The sequence below is a fragment of the Dendroctonus ponderosae genome, unplaced genomic scaffold (genome assembly GCF_020466585.1).
Source record: "Dendroctonus ponderosae isolate FM_Combo_2020 unplaced genomic scaffold, Dpon_F_20191213v2 Dpon_F_20191213_7, whole genome shotgun sequence".
NCBI classification, from domain to species: Eukaryota; Metazoa; Arthropoda; class Insecta; order Coleoptera; family Curculionidae; genus Dendroctonus; species Dendroctonus ponderosae.
In genome coordinates, this window is record NW_026018916.1 from 10,158,519 (window position 1) to 10,177,173 (window position 18,655).

Here is an 18,655-nt window from a genome sequence, read left to right on the forward strand (position 1 = left end):
ATCGTTCGATTAACGAGAAGCGCAAACGGGAAGGAGAAACAATCACAGATAAATATGTGGTGAAGATTAAGAAGGTATGACACAGACACCAGTAAAATTTGAAAAAATTTTAGCTTATTAACATAAAAAAACAATATCACGTGAAGTCCTAAAACGTACAGGAAAAGTCTAACTTATTTCATCAATTTAATACAAACATTGTCCTAAAACACTTCATTGTGTGTAATATTGTCCATTATGTGTCCTAAAATGCTCTACCAATTTTTTCCACTTATCAATTTCTTTTTATTTCTATTGAATTTTTATTTGTTTTGTTAATCTGAGGTACTATTCTTAAATTTCTATTTGAAATTAAAGTAATTGTACAATATTTTTCTCAGTTGTCCTGGTGTCCCGTTAACTCCAATGTTAATCTACTACTGAAAAGTATTTCAACTTAAAGGAATGAAGCAGTTAATGCTGAATAGATAAAAAGCAATATCAGATAAAATAATTGAAAATAAGGCTAAAAACTGAATCTGACATCAGTCCAGTGTAACGTTTTCAGCGAAACACCTCTGAGGATACAGGAAAACATTATTTGCTCAAACCCAGAAAAGCTCACCACTTTTTCCACTGTTCCAGTTTCTAACTAAATTTCATAATTTTTCTATGTAATTTGCATTGTCTTTAAAACAGCATTCCTTTTCCTTTTGTTGTCCGTTCTTAATCTCAATAAGACTATAAACTCGGTTTCATCTTTCGATTTAAAGAAAATGACGCCCGAAACAGGAAACAAATTCAGCAGGAGAAGTTAAAGTTAAATATTGTGTTTAGGGAAGGGAACTGCCTGGCTGTATTAGCAGGATTAATTGGATTTTTAATCGTAATTGGATTTCTAATTGAAGTTAATGGGTGAAAGTTAGGAAGACTTTAGCGGAAAAATAACCTACGCTTTATGCTTCCTCGGCTGTCTGAAATACGGACATAAAATTACGCAACAAAGGTACTAAGATTAGTGGTAGTTATCCAAGTTCGCTAACTAACAGTCAGTTATCTACAGATCATTTAATATGTTTTATTTTGCTCTTCCCGCTGTAGCTGAAAATATTTCGTTACTTTTCGTATCATTTTGTAGCCTTTGCTGGGTATAAATCCAACATTTGAACAACGTTTTCCGATTATTTGCAAACAGCAGTATTGAATTTGCACGAAACATTTCATTACTTATAATAAAAATTATTGAATTAAATACACAAATTAATTTACTTTCGTATGATGAAAATGGAACGATGTGAAATTTAAATTTAGCAAAAAATCTGTGGAATCTCGGTTTTAGTAATTGTTAAATTTATTTGATCGGGCCATAGTTATAGATAGCTGATTTACTCCGCTATAATTATTTCAGTATAACCGCACCCAATTTGACAACGTAGAAATAATAGACAAATTCGATGAACATTTCAATTAGTTTTGCATAGAGTTAAAGGCCTAATAAAAGCCGAATAAATGTGGCCAGCCATTACGATGATATTGCGAGTTGAGCTTTGAATATATTCGTTGCGTTTCCCATATATCGAATCCATCATTAATGGTTAATTCGGTTTTCATTTGAATTATTTGAGTTTTTATGCAAATGCAACTGAATTAATTTGTTTTATTTTCTTGCTGTGTTACACAATTGTTTAAACCCGTTTACTTCAGTTTCGTTTTAATGCACCGTTTCGAACTGCTTTGTTGCCTGCTTCAGCACTCATGCTCACACAAGAACAATATTAAACAAAATGCTGTTTTGTGTTGTTAGTCTGTGAATTATGTGCTCGAAATCAATCTACAATTGTAATTTAAACCTTCGGTGAAAAAATATTTTTGTTGGCGATTGTGTATTCAACGTAGCAACATTTTCAGTGCTTTGTTCTGCATTGGATGCAAATTATTCTAAATTTTGCTATGTCATAATATTTCCATTTTCTCTGTTGATATACTAATAAATTTGAAGTTTAACTGTAGTTTTTACCTAAAAGCTAAACGGGTTTTCAGTTGCTGTTAATTGTTGCTACAAGCGAAATAATTTAAAAATAGTTTTTTTTTATTAGTTGAGTTCAGTTACAAATGTATGGTACAGCGGCCCAGGATTCAAATTCAAATTTAAATTCAAAATTTATTAAAAATATGTAATTATGTAAACAGAAAATTATTTGTTTTTTAGGATGTTACTTGGGTGTTTGAAAGTTTCACTGACTTGCCTCGTAACTCTTCGTAAGGTGTGATATGCGTCATTCAAATTAACTGCTTTTTTGAATTAGGTGGGTTTTCATAGCAATTTTTTTGGGGTTCCAATCTGCGTTTGGTTCAGTGGCGGCGCTAGGGGTGGGCGAGGTTGGACGAGCAACCAACCAAAAGTTGTCTCATCCAACTATTCTCTTCCAACTCTACTTTCGTTTAGTAAAAGGAATTATTCAATTCAAAAAATAGATTCGTTTATAATAGTTTTATTACAATACTAGTGTTGTAGCGAATTTCATTCAGCATTTGTTTCCCACATAATAACGTTTAGAAAAATGTTCACAGTTGTGAAATATATTTATGTAACATTTATTTAGTTATTCTACGAAAGTAGATAAAATTTCGAATAAGATTTGTATTGTAAATGTATATTGGGACACTCAAGGTTGCCTCAAACTCTGTTAGCTCCTTGTTTGACAAAAACATGTCGTTTTAAGTGATTACTAAAAATGAATCTTTGCAACGCTTGTATGTCAAATAAAAATACCTAAAAAATATTTTACATTATATTCGGCCAAAGAAGAAAACAAAATATTTTGTAAAACAGATATATCTATTATATCCAACTCTTACTATTAAAAGTATAAATATCTCCTTCCCATCTTGAAAAAATTTCCGCCGGCTTTCGCCCAAGAGGAAAATTCAGCTGGCTGGTTCCACTGGTTCGGTTGCACAAATATAGAAGGAATATTTTGCTGTAAAAGAGCATGCACTTTTGGAAGCCCACGAAATTCTCTTGAAAGAAGCCTAAGTTTTGAACCAAACGTATCATCTGTTTACTAGGTAACTTCCGTAGAATCGAAGAAAGTTAATCAAAAAATTGCCCTGTTTATCGTGGCATCTAGTGCCATTTTGGCGCATCGGTATAACAAATACTTGAAGATTATTCCAAATCCGATCTATGTGCAATTTTAAACCTAGATAGCCATCTTTAGTTACTCGTCAGGCGCATTTATAAATTTCCATTCAGCCCATCCAGCGCTGGTTTTCCAGTTCCAAATTGAAGTTTTAACAATTAAACTCAAGGGTAGGCAATAAAGTTTTTTTAATTACCCTCTATATTACGAGCATCGTCAGTTTATAGTCTATTATGTTCGGGAGTTTAGCGGAACAGATTTATTTTTTTCGGTTCGCCCTCATTGTTTTTCTCTCAAGGGTTTTAAGCCCCTTAACTGATTTAGCTTTAAAAACGTCATGAATGTCTCTTAATTAAGATGGTTCGCTTTAATTATTGCTGTTGCTGAATGTGCTGCCGGCTTGTTGTAGCGTCATTAATTTGCATAAATTTGTTTTAAAATGCTGCTTCAGCTCGAATAATTGAAATAATGCGGAAAGATTTGGCTGAAGGTTTGCAAGTTGAAATGCCCAGTTTATGTGTTGTAGAAGTATAGATGCGAACTGGGCACTTTAATTTGAAGGCAATTTTGAAAATTAACTTTCTTAGTCGAGTCGTTGGCCAGGCAAAATAAAAACTAGTCTAAAATCGCACCTCATATATCAGTTTCATAAAGACGTTACATAGAAAATACATGGAGCTTCTGTGATTTAAAGCGAATCCCGAACCAGACGTGTTTTATTCGAGATCCGGCTTAAAAGAAAGGCTGGATTTAGAGTCTGGATATGGGTAAATGCTATTCCTTGGAGAGACGTGGCTTTGTGATCATGTATTATACAAAAACATAACTTCGGCACTCTTAGTGTATTTTTGTTCCTCTAAAAATGTAATGGAATATCTGAGTTTCATATGGTGTTGCTAAGAGAATATTGAAACATTTAAAGAATCAGCTGAAAGAAAGTTTACTACTTAAGAGGATTAAAAATCTGGGGCGTCTAGACAAAACCGTGTGTGTGTATGTACTTGAAGATCGTGCTTCATATTTTTGATAAGGATTATCTGGTTTAGATTTGGTCGAAATTCAAGGTAAATAAAAATGCCCAACTGCTCCTAAATGTGTGTGCTTTAATAAATTACATACAATTCTTGTACGTGTTAAAAGATTTCATAATTGTTGGTCTCTTTTCAAGATTTATGGTTTCTGTTTTTATAAGAATTAGAGTTTTATGCAAATCAGAAACGCATAGAGCTGAAAGTAGGCGAAGCTGAAATACTTCCATTAAAGTTGCAAAAATATTTTTTTGTCATTCGCTCTCAAACATGCAGCACTTTACCGAAGATTAAAGCCTTAAAAGCCTTCATTCAAACATCGACAGATCCTTGTAGTGCATTAAAGAGCGAACAGTTTTATGCAAAATTGACAATCGCAAAGGCAAAGACTTTACGGGGAAGATGCTTTTGTAATAAAAGCGTATTAACTTTTTGTGTGCTCCAACTAAGGGCCCTATTATTTTGTTTTTGTCTCGAGCAGCCTGTTATTAGCTGCACGTAAAGCGGAAGAATATCAACAACATGGGGACGGTTTTACAAACGCTTGTCGCACAATAATTGATACACAAATGTGTTAAATGTGTCAATGTTTTATTATTCTGCAGCGAAATTTATGTTTCAGCTTTTTTTTAAATTTAAATATCAATGTTTCCTTTTACTTTATTTTTCCTGTCAGTTTATAACGATTACACATCCATGATATTGCAAATCGATTAGTAGAAGGATCTTTGAATCATATCTTATTGTTTAGTGGACTTAGTGCCGGCCCCCAACTAACTTTAGAATTTTTTATCTTTCATAGCTTAATCTATCTGATTCGTTCGACAATATCTGTGCCGAACTATGGAGTTTGCTTTTATTAGTATAATCTTTTACCGAATATTCTTAAAGGATTAAAATCAGATTTAAATCAAATCCGGCAGCTTTGATATAATGCCCGTGTGTTTGTGATTATCTTTTGTTATTGTAATGAAGCCTAATTCCGAAGTTCAAAACGAAATTTTAATTAAGCTCATGATTTGCTTGAATTGGCACCGATCAATGCATATGCTATCTTCAATTGTGTGTATATTTTTGCTTAAAATCGATTTAAGAAAGAAAATTTCCTTGAGTCGAAGGTTTCTCGGTGCCGTATCATTTAAAATCCAGTTTTATATAATTGTTTGCAAAAAGTTTCAATGTTTTCCATTATATATCCTTAACTTTTCATTGAAATCAATTAAATGGTGTCATCGAACACTCAAATGTAGGCACTTTTTACACTAAATAAGTGGCATTTATCTATTTGTTATAAGGTGTCATCGAGAAAGTTGTTGATTTTCTAAAGCAGGCAGCCATTTGAATGCCGATTATTATTAGTTTTGTTATTAGTGATTCATTTCTAATTATGCTAATATGGCATTATTGTTGGGTGTACTTTTTGCGGATTATTTCTCTTTTATTGAGTTTATATTGGATTTTCTCGCATTTTTTTAATATGGATCTCAAGCTGTTCTTTAGCCAATACTGAAAGAGGGGTATTTCTTGAGTATTTTGGCAATGATAGATTAATTTATCATTAAAGACAGCTCTCAACAAGTAGAATCCGCACAATAATCCCTACGTATAAAATTTACAATAGTTTCACTTTCACACTTTAGATACTAAACTATTAACTTTTGTTTAAATGATTACTCGATCTTTTTGAAGAAGCAAATCCTCTCAAAGCTCTTGAAGTTTTTCAAAATACCCCATAGGACGAGTTGTGACCATTTACGACTACACGATTTCGATTTCTGATGGTTTTTCAATATTTTTAAAGGGCGACACACTCAGCAATTTTTTTGTATTTGTACGCCCATGCATATTTCTTATTGCGCTCTATAAACATAATATTGCAACTGGTCAACTTTCCTTGATAATTTTTAATCTTTTTCTAACACGTTTCGGAGTCTTTGTCAAACACTGTCCATATAATTAATTTTTTTCTTCAAAAGATATCATTGAAAGCGCTTAAAGAAATACATTAACAAAATATGACCGTTGACGTAGATTTTCATATAATTGTTAATTCACTCGTATAGTGTCAAAAAATGTTTCTAATGAGTGGTTTCAAATAATGAATGTTTTTAACATTTGCGACTTTTTCATGAAACAAATCATTGACTGTTAAAAATTATTATTTTTAAGCTTTAAGAAGCAAAATATGGTTTCCTGAATAGGTAATCCTGAAGTCTTAGCAGTTAACAGTAGAAATCCTTCTTAACTAGCTAATCAATACCCACTTAATCTGCAACACGCGTTTACCATTGTAAAAAGCAGAATCCGGTTTTGCCTGGACGGATCTTGAGAATATTAACAATTTCGGGTTTTCCATCCTCCTTCTATTGCGTATTTACGTAATATTGAGTGTCATTAATGTTTTATCAGTAACATTATTGAGACATGTATGTGCGTGCTTGAGATTCTATGTGTTTTTAAGATCGGCTGTAAGGAATCAAGTAATTATGCTGATTTGGATTGGTTTCTAAAAATGTCAATTGCTCTCGTTTAGATGGAGACTTAATTATTGCAAATTACACTCATTGTTTATATTCAAGTGACTTCCTGGAATTTCCTCCCATTTAATTTTTGCAACGGGAATGTTCTATGAATGTGTTTATGTTTGCTCATTTGCATCTGTGGCCTACGAGTATTTCATAACTTTTAATCTCTCTCTCCTATATTGTCGCCTTCTTGAATATAGCTGATTGATTTTTTGCAAAAGTGTCATAAGATTGGACGCTTGAAAACAATGCGTTTTAGATAACGACATAGTTTAGATTCCCATTACGCAGTTCGAACACTCAAAAATCAAAATATGACATCAATATGCTTATGATTATAATTGCAACTTCAACAAAATAGAGATGAGCGCTTTTGGATGCTACATATTGTGCCGTAAATCATCCAATTATTTATCTACTTTCAATGTTTGCCCCGTTAACTTCCACCAATCGGTGAATGGTGCTTCAATTGTAATAATCTATTTACAATGAATAGAACACTTTTGTGTCCATTTGCATCTAAAGAAACCACTTATTTAAAAAAAATCTCCTGGGTAGTTTAGCGTCTCAACCGCACCCATTTAGATTCTTTGAATATTCATAATGCTTTCTGAATCACCCTGTTAAAAAACATTCAAGTTACTTGTGTCCGGTTGAAGAATAGTACTGATTTCTATCTTATGTTACTACGCTGGTATTCCAGAAGCGATAAGATAGAGAACTTGAAATTTTTGTTTCGATTTTGACGCAATAAATACTTGAAAGTTTTTTCCTTATCCTTCAGTTAGATAACAAAATGTGTATAAAATGAATCTGGCCTATTGGCAAATTATCTCAGTGTTTTTTCCTACGGTCGGTGGAACAAGAACGAAATGAAATTTTTTGCAGCATTCTTCGTCACCCTTTTGGCTGTACATGTAAGTAATTTGAATTTTCTAGTTTTTTCATCATATGGTAAAGATGGTGGAAACATCGGCATTAAAAATTGCTCAAACTTTTAACGCCAATTTTTATTTTACTTTGGGTAAACTTTTAGGCCAGTACTCAAACTCCTGTAAATGATGCTTCTACCAAAGAAGTACTCATTGAACTTCTAAACGATGCCCTGAAGGTTTCTGCGGCACTTCTATCGACCGCCAATAGCGTATTGAATGACTTCAAGACTAACGAAACTGAGACCGCTGAGGGTTTAGCAAATCTGGTAGCTAAACGACTACAAACGATCAATGAGGTTGTTGTGGACCTTGTCGACGAATTAAAAGACGGTGCCACCGACCAAGGAAGGAAGGTTCTATCTTGCGTTGATGCTGAAAAGGACAACGTCGACGCTGCCATTCTTAAAACTGCTCTCATTCTTGCCGATAATACTCTTACGGAAATTCCCCTGCTCACTGACTTGGCTGAATTAGTATTGACTCAGGGTGCTGAGCTTCAAGAGGACGTGAAACTGTTAGTTGACACTTTGGAGACTTGTGATTCCTCCGACACCATTTGCTTGACCGTATTTGCTGTGTCAGCAACGAAAATTATTAAAGAGGCTGTGGAAAATGGCCAAGAAGACGTTGACGCTTTGGTGACCGTTGTCAAGTCGATTATTAGCGATGTTCAAGCTTGGGACGTTCGTGGCACCATTCGTGAGGACATTCAAGCTATCTTCAATGACGTAGTTGTATGCATCTACAGTTAAATATGTACTTACATGTATATACAAATCTGAACTGCTCTAATAAATTGATTAATGCCTAGTTTTTTTTTGTTTCAATTGCTGCGTTAAACAACTTAGCTAATTATGGGAAAGAGTAGTGAAAATACCTCTGAGGACACTCGCCACTCATGCTAGCAAAAGGTCATTAAAAATATATTCAGGTGCAACCTAAGAACCCGAAAGTCTCAACAGTAAATTGCGTTTGTTGTTCAATTTGTATCATTTTAATTGACTGATGTTCTTATGTAACATTTTCGATGATTTGGTCACATAATAGATAAAAAAGTTGACGCTTAAGTCAACTACTTCTAAACTTCAAAAAGGAATTCCAGTAAGAGCTTAGCTGATTAATTCGAGGACATTGACATGGAAGCAATCCATGATCAATCGTGTGAATAATTAATGGGGTTAATTAATAACGTTGTTCTTGTATCGCACATGTTCAAGAACTTTGTAGATACATTTTTGAAATCAACTTACACGCGTGTCTGATAAAATCGATTGAGTGAATTGTGTGGAATGTCAAATAAACAAAACCTCTTAGACAGTTTTACAAAGTGAAGTTCTCAATTTCAGTTCGTTTCATCTAATATAGTAGTTTCAGTGGTGTTTTGGAGTATTCGTTGCCAAACTCCATTGCTTATTCCGATGGTTCTTTTTGAAGAGCATGTTTGAGTTACGCAATTTTTCATGTCTCCAGCACGTATTTAACTGGGCTTAGATGTTGTAACCAACTGGAAGTTTTACTTCACTAAATACATTTTACAAAATACTTCACTTTTTTTGACCGAAACGATAAAGAATCTGGAGCAGTACTATTTAGTGCAACCTCTGTTAGATTTTTACATGTGCCGGCAAATGATTTAATTCTTGCATAACTATAGAAAGGGTCACTAAAAGAAGCACTCTATTGATACTGAAATATTTAGCTATTGATTTCAAATTGAATACAATATTTACATTAACAATACTATTCTTAAAACGAATACTTATTTGCTGTAAATGCACTCAACAACCTCATTGAAGATGGCTTGCGTGTCTTCACGAAGAATTCCACGAATATCCCAAGATTCAACATCGCCGATAATTGACTGGGTGACGGTAACAAGGATGTCATAGTCTTCTGCAATGTTACTGGCGATTTGTTGGGCAATTTTAACAGCTCCGGTGGCGAAAGTTTTGAAGCATTCGGAATCTTCAGAATCACAGGTATCCAAACTGTCGGTCTGCAATTTAACGTCTTCTTGGAGTTCACTAGCTTGACGCAAAATAACATCCAACAAGTCAGTAATCAGTGGAACCTCTGAAAGGACGTTATCGGCTATGATTTGGATTGTTTTTGCTACAGCAGCGTCGACTTTTGATTGCTCGGCATCGATGCAGCCAAGAACGAATTTTCCGTCATCGGTGGCACCGTCTTTTAATTCATCCACAAGTGACACAAGGATACCATTTACGTCTTCAAGTTCCTTGGCAATAAGGGAAGCCAATTTATCCGCAATTACTTGCTCGTTTTCTTTGAGGTCATTCACGTAGGTATTGGCATCTTCCAGAAGTACAGCGGACACTTTGAGTAGTTCGTTGAGGATTTCAACAACTGTTTGCTTGGTACTGCTGTCATCAGCACTTACAGGTGATTGGGTACTGGCCTGGAAATTAAAATGTGGATTTTTAATTCCGGTTGCTTTTAAGCTCAATCAACGTTATCGTAATTGGGTATCCTTAATAACGATGTAGGCGTATTTTTCAAATTATTATTATTGCTTAAGTTTTACAGCTTTCATTTGGTTATTGAATAAATTATTCACTAACCCAAACTAACTCAAACACATCTATAAAATTCGAGAACCTTTTGAAAACATTTATATAAAGGTACTTACATGAACAGCCAAAAGAGCGACGAAGAAAGCTGCGAAGATTTTCATCTTGATTTAGTTTCACTGGCTGCAAGCGAACGTACACAGATGGCAAAAAATGAATTCGGGTTCCATTTTATACTTTTGTGGTTATCAGATGTTGTGATAAGAGAATGGCAATTGGTTTTTTCAAGTAGTTCCGTTCAAAAGTCATAGAAAAATTGATATTGCTTATTTTTGGAATATTAATTAAGCTGGCAACGCTTCATGGAGGTTTCAAAATGATGTGGGTCCAATTGAATGTGCAAAGTACAACTCCAGCTAATCGTGAGCAGAGATTTCAAATATACTCATTGTAGCGTTTTCCGTTATCGCAACTTTTTACTGGTCTAGTTGCAGATCAACCGAAAAATTGTTGTGCTTTTTCCGTTCTCGTTTATTTATTCGTTTCAAAATAACTGTGATTTTTGCTCCATTTCGTCCATTAGAACTCATGTTTCGTGGTCATTAAACATTAAACAGTCACTCGAGCTTTTCCTTAATGGTACTTACAATGTCCCAAATGGTTTAATTGAAAATTGCTATGTTTAATAAGGCTTTCGACACTTCTGTACCAAAACAACTTTAAAATATGTTTTTCGTCACATGCTTCTGCCCTTAGTCTTGCGGATAAGGCAAACTGCAAACCTTGAACTTTATTATAGAGGGTTACCCGTAAGCACATGATCAAAAGGATACTGCGATATTCTTTGCATCAAAATAAGACGATCTGACCTAACGTTTATTAACAAAAAAATGTCTGGCTCCTCTGCTATTGATGGTCACAGTTGTTCAAAAACATTATTTTTTAAAATATCCGGACAATGAGGGTGAAACTCGCTGTGAATTTGTTTTTATGTAAGACTCATATTTTGATGACACAATCGAGTTCATCCGTTTTGGACAAGTGGTGAATTCTTGAGTGTGGAGGTACAAAAACTACCAGAACTTTTTATTTGGTGGATGAAATCAACCCATTTTTTTTTGTTGATGCACTAATCATTTATTCACAATTTTGTACTGTTTGTAAAATCTTATTGCATTCATAGTTTTTGCGACAAAAATGGTTTATGTTTTCTTGCGACTTAACAATGTTAGACATTAACTGCAAATTATATAAATAGTATAGTTAATTACAATAGTAAAAATATGCAACAATTTTTTCGAATATTTCCTTGGTATCTGATATTGATTGATGACTGATTGGTGATAATCTGTCCGTTTGCCACAATTTTGCCACAAGTTTTTCGCCACAATATGAAAATAAACTCATGCAGTTTTTAGACAACAAGCTTTCATGCAAAATTATCGGTAATTTTGAAGCACTTGTGCAATTACCCCCGAAAATTTCTAGAAGATATTTACAGTCATATCTAAGAATTTCGTTTCACCTCCAATTGCAAGAGTTATTTTTTTTACTATTTTTCCTGTTCTGCCCCTAAACATCCCCATAGAAAACGCCCCGAGGAATTAGGCCAATTTTGAATCACCACGTATATTAAATTTTAATTATTTTGACCAGTATTGCGAAATTAAAGTTAATGAAAATGGAATATGGAGTAACTAATGTTACAAAATGATTGTGCCTTGAAACGAGATACGATGCTTCTCTTGCAACTGCTTAGAATGACAATATTTTACTTTTTTTCAAAATTAATTTTTACTATTCTAATGGCGAGTATTGAAGGTAAACTCTGTTTTTCATCGTTGAAGGGAACTAATTCTTTATGGGAAACTGGAATGGAACAGGGCCGTCTAAATTCACTTGCCATGTTAAACATTGAGAAATAAATTATTGTTACCATTCTAGAATTTAACAGTCGTGTAATTGAAGCTGTTGCAAAAATAAAAACTTTTAACTTGGAATTACGTTACAATTTTAATTGAGTGTTTTATCCGTTTCAGGCTCTTTGACTATTTGCACTTGAAAGTACAAATACTCTGATTTAAGCAATTTTTTCTGCCCTTTTGTATAAGTTTATTGTGCATCCCCACACTCATTTCTTATGAGCCGCACCTTTTGTTGAGAATGTTCTTTAAATGCTACTGTGGATTTTTATATGTGAACGGTGCCTAATTTGAGTGATTTACATGCAAACTGGAAGCTTCTCAGTGTATTTTGTTGAGTTAAATTACTCATTTAATGATAATATTGTTTCCCGTCATCTTCAGCACATCATCATTTCATTTAAACCCCAAAATTTTCTAATGCCAATTTTAGCGCCGCAACGCAGAATAAGGCTCAGTAATATTTAACCACCAGAGGCTGGTCTTTTACAGGTGTTGCAAATGTTCTTTCAATATTTTCAGTTTGATATAACTGCAAAAACGGGCCATGAAATGAAATCACAATATTAGTACTAAAAAAACTGGCTATTGATTTGAAATTAAATATAATATGTATGAAAAACGGTCATCTACCAAAGTTATATAACAATAGCTTGGCGAAACAGTACATAAAAAACATTAAAAGTCGAAGGTTTATTGTTAACGTCCATTTAATCTCTATTCAACAGCTGCTTGGTATGATATCAACTTTTAGCGTACTACTCTTACAATGCTATTGTAAAAACGAACACTTATTTGCTGTAAATGCACTCAACAACCTCATTGAAGATGGCTTGCGTGTCCTCACGAATAAGTCCACGAATATCCCAAGCTTCGACGTCGCTGATAATTGACTGGGTGACGGTAACCAGCATGTCATAGTCTTCTTGAATGTTACTGGCGATTTCTTGGACAATTTTAAGTGCAGTGGCAGCGAAAGTCGAAAAGCATTCGGAATCTTCGGAATCACAGGTATCCAAACTGTCGGTTTGCAATTTAACGTCTTCCTGGAGTTCACCCGCTTGACGCAAAATAACATCCAACAAGTCAGTAATCAGTGGAACCTCTGTAAGAGCGTTTTCGGCGATTTGTTTAATTGTTTTTTCTAGAGCAGCGTCTACTTTTGATTTCTCGGCATCAATGCAACCAAGAACGTGTTTTCCGTCATCGGTGGCACCGTCTTCCAATTCATCCACAAGTGATACAAAGATTTCGTTGAGGTCTTGAAGTTCCTTCGCAATCAGAGATGCCAATTTATTGGCAATTACTTCTTCGTTTTCCTTCAGGTCATCCAAGTTGGAATTCGCAGCCTCCAGAAGGTCAGCGGACACTTTGAGTACTGCGTTGAGGATTTCAACTACTATTTCTTTAGTGTTGCTGCCATCAGCGTTTACAGGTGATTGAGTACTGGCCTGGAAATCAAATGTGGATTTTTAACTCCGTTTATTGAAGAGTTGAATCAATATTATCACCATTGAGTTTGCTTAATCATGCTTTATTTGTATAAGTTTGCTTTATGCGTATTTTTTTAAAATAATAATTAGTATTGCATAATTTTTACAGCTTTTAGTTGATTATTCGATAAATTATTCACTAACCAACTGGAACACATATATAAAATTCGACAACCGTTTAAAAACCATGGCAAATTATTAAAAAAAAATTAACAAGGCCTGGAAATTTAATGAGGATCGTTAACTTCGTTATATGTTTAGTCAATAGTGGGACTATTGATTTTGCGGAGCAATGTTTTTCCAAATTATTATTGCGTTGTTACTACAGTTTTCAGTTGGTATACAATAAACGAGACCCGATTAAAACTATCAATTATCTTGATGGTACTCACATGAACAGCCAAAAGGGCGATGAAGAAAGCTGCGAAGATTTTCATCTTGATTTAGTTTCACTGGCTGCAAACGAATGTGTACGGATGGCATAGAATGAAATTGGGATCCATTTTATACCTTTGTCGTTATCAGATGATGTGATAAGAGAATGGCAATTCGTTTCAAGTAGTCCCGTTCAAATATCATAGAAAAATTGCAACCACTTATTTCTAGAACACTAATTAACGTGGCAATGAGAAGTTTCAAAGTCTCATGTACCAGGATTGTTCTTCCCGTTAATGCAACTTTTTACTGTAAAGTCAATCAATCAAATTGGTGCATTCAATCCATCAAAACTAATTTTCGGTGTCATTAGAGTATTCCTCATATCGATATTTATAATATTTCAATTTCTAATTGAAACTTTTAGACCTTAAAAACTTTCGTTGCAAAACAACTGTAAAATATGGTTTTCTTCAGTGGCTCCTTCTCTTAGTGTTGCTGGGAAGAAAAATTCAGGTCTCCAATTTCGAATACACCTGAAGAACTTGAGGAGTTGTATGTTGTAAGACACTTGTCAAATTAAGAGCACACCTTTGATTGGGCAATAATTATCAAGAGCGAAAATGCATTCAAAAGAATACTTTCGGTTCCCAGCTTCAAATATTGTGCCCAATAAAACAATAATAAATTCTATGTTTAAAGGAAGAAGCGAAAATTTGAAAATCAGGTTTTTAACAAGAACCTTTGCCTAGCTGTAAGTTTCTGATATTTACTAGAGCCCACCCTGTATACAACTGTTGTTTTTCCACTTAAAGTTAAATGTCTTGTTAAATCGAATGTTAGACTTTCAGTAGCAAGTTGTGTTTGCTAATAGAATCAATTAAGAAGCTCCAAAGCGCGATTGCAGGATTCTGAGAATGTTTTCTATTCAGATTTCCTTTTAACAAGCGCTCTAAAGCAGAGAACGTTGCTGGGTGCCTGTGCTTTGCAAAACTTTACTACGTTTTTCACATTTCAAATGATATATTTCCTGGAAAGTTTAATTTGAAAGAAATCGAGGAACATTTAGTAAGCATTTATCTTTGCTAGTATGCATTTTTGTCTTTTACATATTTTCGCATTACTTATTTAAAGCCTTATTTCTACCGTATTTTACAATTGTCAGTAGAAGTAATCTAATCTCAAACAGGTGGCTTTCAATGTCGAAATCGGGCATACAAAGTAAAATAATAACTGAACGTTGAATGAATACAATTAGCTGGCAGGAAGTGTTGGCCAGTGACATTGCAATAACTCATGGTATTTAGTGTATATATGTATAACTATTGAGTATTTCACAATAATCCACTTTAAATGGGTTTATTCTGATACAAATAGTAGCGATTTGTTATTTGCTTCCTCAATATTCAGCTTACTGGAGCAAACACTCTAAGTTTGGTTGCTTGGTTGTGAGATTTGCATTTTGCAAATATCTCAGTTTTGGGCAAGATTAAGGTAACGTGCCCCTAAACCTCTCCAGATTAGCTCAAGTTCAAACCACCCATTATATACTATAATCGAAAATAGGTCGTAAATGTGATAAACAAACATGTTCAAAACACCTGCTTATACTGCAACTAGATTTCAAGTGTCCATTAAACACTTTAAAAGATATCGATATGTCTATCTATTGTTTCATAATTATTTTTTTTAACTTTAAGAGTAAATATATGGTTCAAGGGTTATTTACTAGGAATATGCGATTAAATCTTGTTTTCTGACAAAGGCTGGTTGCATATCGAAATCTTAAATGTTCAATTTTGGATTATTTCGATACATATTCATAGTTTTCGTGATATTGTTCCATTGATTTAGGGGCCATGTGATTCAGATACCCCGAAATGAATTTCTGTTTATTAATGTAATAAGTGAATTCGCATACAGGCTAATTTGTGAATTGCGTAGGATGGTGAAAACAGAAAACCCATCGACCAGAAGGTTTTTGAGGTATTTCCAAAATCCGAAATATTTTATTTTAAATAGAGGCCTTGAAAATTATCTGACTTCTTAAAGGATTCTAAAAAACATTAATGCTTCCCTAAAGAATGCACTAGGCAGATTTTTGAAATGTTTTTTTTTTTAATAAAGTAGCTTTTGTATTTGTTGAAAGTTCTAAGGAGACATGGAAGTGAAAGTTAAAAATAAATCAAGTCATTTACATTCATACAATTGTGTCTTTTGAAGTTGTTTTGGGATCGCGAGCAAAAAATTGTTTGGAAAATAATGGAGGTGCGAATAATCATTTAATTTCAATATTGTCCAGCACTTCCTATTAACCAAGGTTTTCTGTTTTCATTGTGAAAATCGATCCTTCAAATGCAATTATTTCGCATTATTAATTTGTTTTACTAATAAAAATTCTTGCAAACATTTTCGGCTTCCTCCCTTGCTAGCTTTGCATTAAGTTTCTTTGATGTTTTCTTTAAGGTCCCTAGTATTTTTATAATAAAAATTCTTGGGAATTACAGCATTATGGATCGACTGGATAAGTTACTTTAAAGAAAACGTACAAGAAACTTAAGACAAAGCTAGTATGGAAAAAAATTTCGTAAGCAGTTAGAAACAACTGAAACACATATCTATGTGTTTCACCTTGTGTAACGAACAAAATTTCAATTGATGGCCACTATTGATCGCATAAATAAATAATTTTAATATTACATACCAGTCAGACAAAATCTTCCATCCCGGCTTGGCTGCATCATCCTGTGTTAGGCATTCATTATTTCATAGAAAAATCTTTACTTCAATATCCAACTTGTAAACTTGTTAACAAAACTTGCTAAACGTAGAACAACATTAAAGTTTCAATATCAATTATCGATTTGCTGATATTTAAATTATTATCTACTTGATTGCTGAAAGATGGACAATTTGGAATAGCCTTTGTGAGTAACCGAGAGGTGATTTGTTTTTAATAAAATAAGTTTTCTATTGGAAATTGGCGGCTTTGGCTAGCCGACGTTTACAATTCGATCATTGAAATAATAGTACTATTTGCATTTTCATCCACTCATTAGTTTTTTATGTGTGTTTTACTCATAATTAGTAAAACTCGATGTGTTTTACTCGATGAGTCCAAAATAGTTCGATTTATTCAATTAGTGATAAGCTTTCTTGTAAATGCCAATCGAGGTAATTTGCCAATCAAAGAGCAGTGATCTTTGAGATAATTCTGCCAAGTAACGATCTAATATTTCTTTCTTATTGATATTCTCGTCTTTGATAGACAGAACTATTATGCAAACAATTTCATTTGAAACCTAGTGTTTCATTGCTTTAATCTCAAGTGGCCCACAGTTTTTAATTTTGTATTGTTTGAATCTTTGCATCCTAATTAGATGTGGCAATTTTCTTTAGAATTTCGATGATTCCACTTGAAGTGAAATATTAGTTTGTTGCGTTGTTTATCCGATAATGATTTTTCTCGTATAAATACGCCACGGGAATTTTATTTTTCAACAGTCTGCGCGACCCAAGTGCTTATGTTATTCACAATGAACTTCAAGGTGTGTGTTACCATTCTGGGAACATTTTTAGCTGTCCAGGTAGGAACGATTTCCTCTATTCATCCTATTCACACATTCATATCATTCACTGTTTGAATTATTTAACAGACGTTTGTTGTTTTTAGGCTAGTAACCAATCTCCAGCCTTAACAGGCACCACTAAGGATATAATCGTTCAAGTACTGGATGAGGTTCTAGCAGTAGTGAGTGAACGTCTGGCCAATGCGAGCGCTGTGGTTGACAATCTTCAAAGTAATCCTGATCAAATCCAAACCAAAATTGTTGACGAAGTACAGGCAGTGGTAAAAACGCTCAATAGCGAAGTCGTGGATGTTTTGAACAAAGTGAGAAATAACGCCTCAGATGGAGGTAAAGCGATCATCGATTGCGTATTAGCTGAAGACGATCCAGCTGAAGCAATTATTGAAGATGCAACAGCCAGCTTTGGAGCATGCATTTCTAATGACACCAGCGTAGTTCTGGCTGCTATTAGTGATGGTCTGGATCAATTAACGCAGCTGGTTGCTGATATTCAGGCTCCTGTGAATACTTTAAGTAGCTGCTCGAGTTCAGACACGATTTGTCTTTTGAGTTTTGCCACCTCTGAAGTTGCAGTACTAAAAACTGTTCCTGACTTGGTCCAAGAGTATATTGCTCAGTGGAAAAAAATATATAGTACAATTTCCGCCGATGCAACAGAATGTGCTGCAAGTGCGCGCAGTGAGTACAAGTCGCAAATTATGGCAGTTTTCGAAGACAGTGTTCAATGTATTTTGAATATTAAAAGCAACTAGGTCAAAGAATGTTTGTGATATTTAAGTTATTTAATACATTTGTTTTATTATAAATTTTGTTTTATTTAACTGCTAACTTAATTATGGCTGTGAAGGAGTGCAGTAATGGAGCTTAGGGGTTCCGATGGAAACTTTTTCCAGTTTATTGAAGAACAGTGGCACTTTCAGTAAACTGGTTGCACCCTAATTAGCAAATATTTTACGAATAGTTATCAAGATGGGTTGATATTTTAAAATAATGCAAAGTTCAAAATGCCAACAATATGAGCAACCGCATCTGAAGGTGTAAGGTACTTCTGGATACAAAGCGCAGAAATTAATGAAAATTAGCGATTCTATTTTGTCGAAACGGACAAACATGAAACAACTTTTTTGCACGAAT

At 34.0% G+C, this 18,655-nt stretch overlaps 5 protein-coding genes across 7 annotated transcripts in view; 3 read left to right on the plus strand and 2 right to left on the minus strand.

The window, feature by feature from the left end:
- LOC109542837 (chondroitin sulfate N-acetylgalactosaminyltransferase 1) overlaps nt 1-18,655 on the plus strand; it is a 98,734-nt gene that overhangs the window by 56,132 nt on the left and 23,947 nt on the right. The window lies entirely within an intron of this gene.
- Nucleotides 7,471-8,420, plus strand: LOC109542843. Its single transcript, XM_019912262.2, has 2 exons — nt 7,471-7,592; nt 7,712-8,420. The coding sequence occupies exons 1-2, from the start codon at nt 7,548-7,550 to the stop codon at nt 8,360-8,362; spliced, it is 696 nt and encodes a 231-aa protein (XP_019767821.2). The 5' UTR covers nt 7,471-7,547; the 3' UTR covers nt 8,363-8,420.
- Nucleotides 9,271-10,370, minus strand: LOC109542842. Its single transcript, XM_019912261.2, has 2 exons — nt 10,261-10,370; nt 9,271-10,029 (listed from the first exon to the last, which is right to left on the minus strand). The coding sequence occupies exons 1-2, from the start codon at nt 10,303-10,305 to the stop codon at nt 9,370-9,372; spliced, it is 705 nt and encodes a 234-aa protein (XP_019767820.1). The 5' UTR covers nt 10,306-10,370; the 3' UTR covers nt 9,271-9,369.
- LOC109542841 lies at nt 12,756-14,054 on the minus strand. The gene is made up of 2 exons (XM_019912260.2): nt 13,949-14,054; nt 12,756-13,514 (listed from the first exon to the last, which is right to left on the minus strand). The coding sequence occupies exons 1-2, from the start codon at nt 13,991-13,993 to the stop codon at nt 12,855-12,857; spliced, it is 705 nt and encodes a 234-aa protein (XP_019767819.1). The 5' UTR covers nt 13,994-14,054; the 3' UTR covers nt 12,756-12,854.
- LOC109542840 lies at nt 17,281-18,327 on the plus strand. The gene is made up of 2 exons (XM_019912259.2): nt 17,281-17,518; nt 17,605-18,327. Exons 1-2 carry the CDS (start codon nt 17,456-17,458, stop codon nt 18,271-18,273), a joined length of 732 nt encoding a protein of 243 aa, XP_019767818.2. The 5' UTR covers nt 17,281-17,455; the 3' UTR covers nt 18,274-18,327.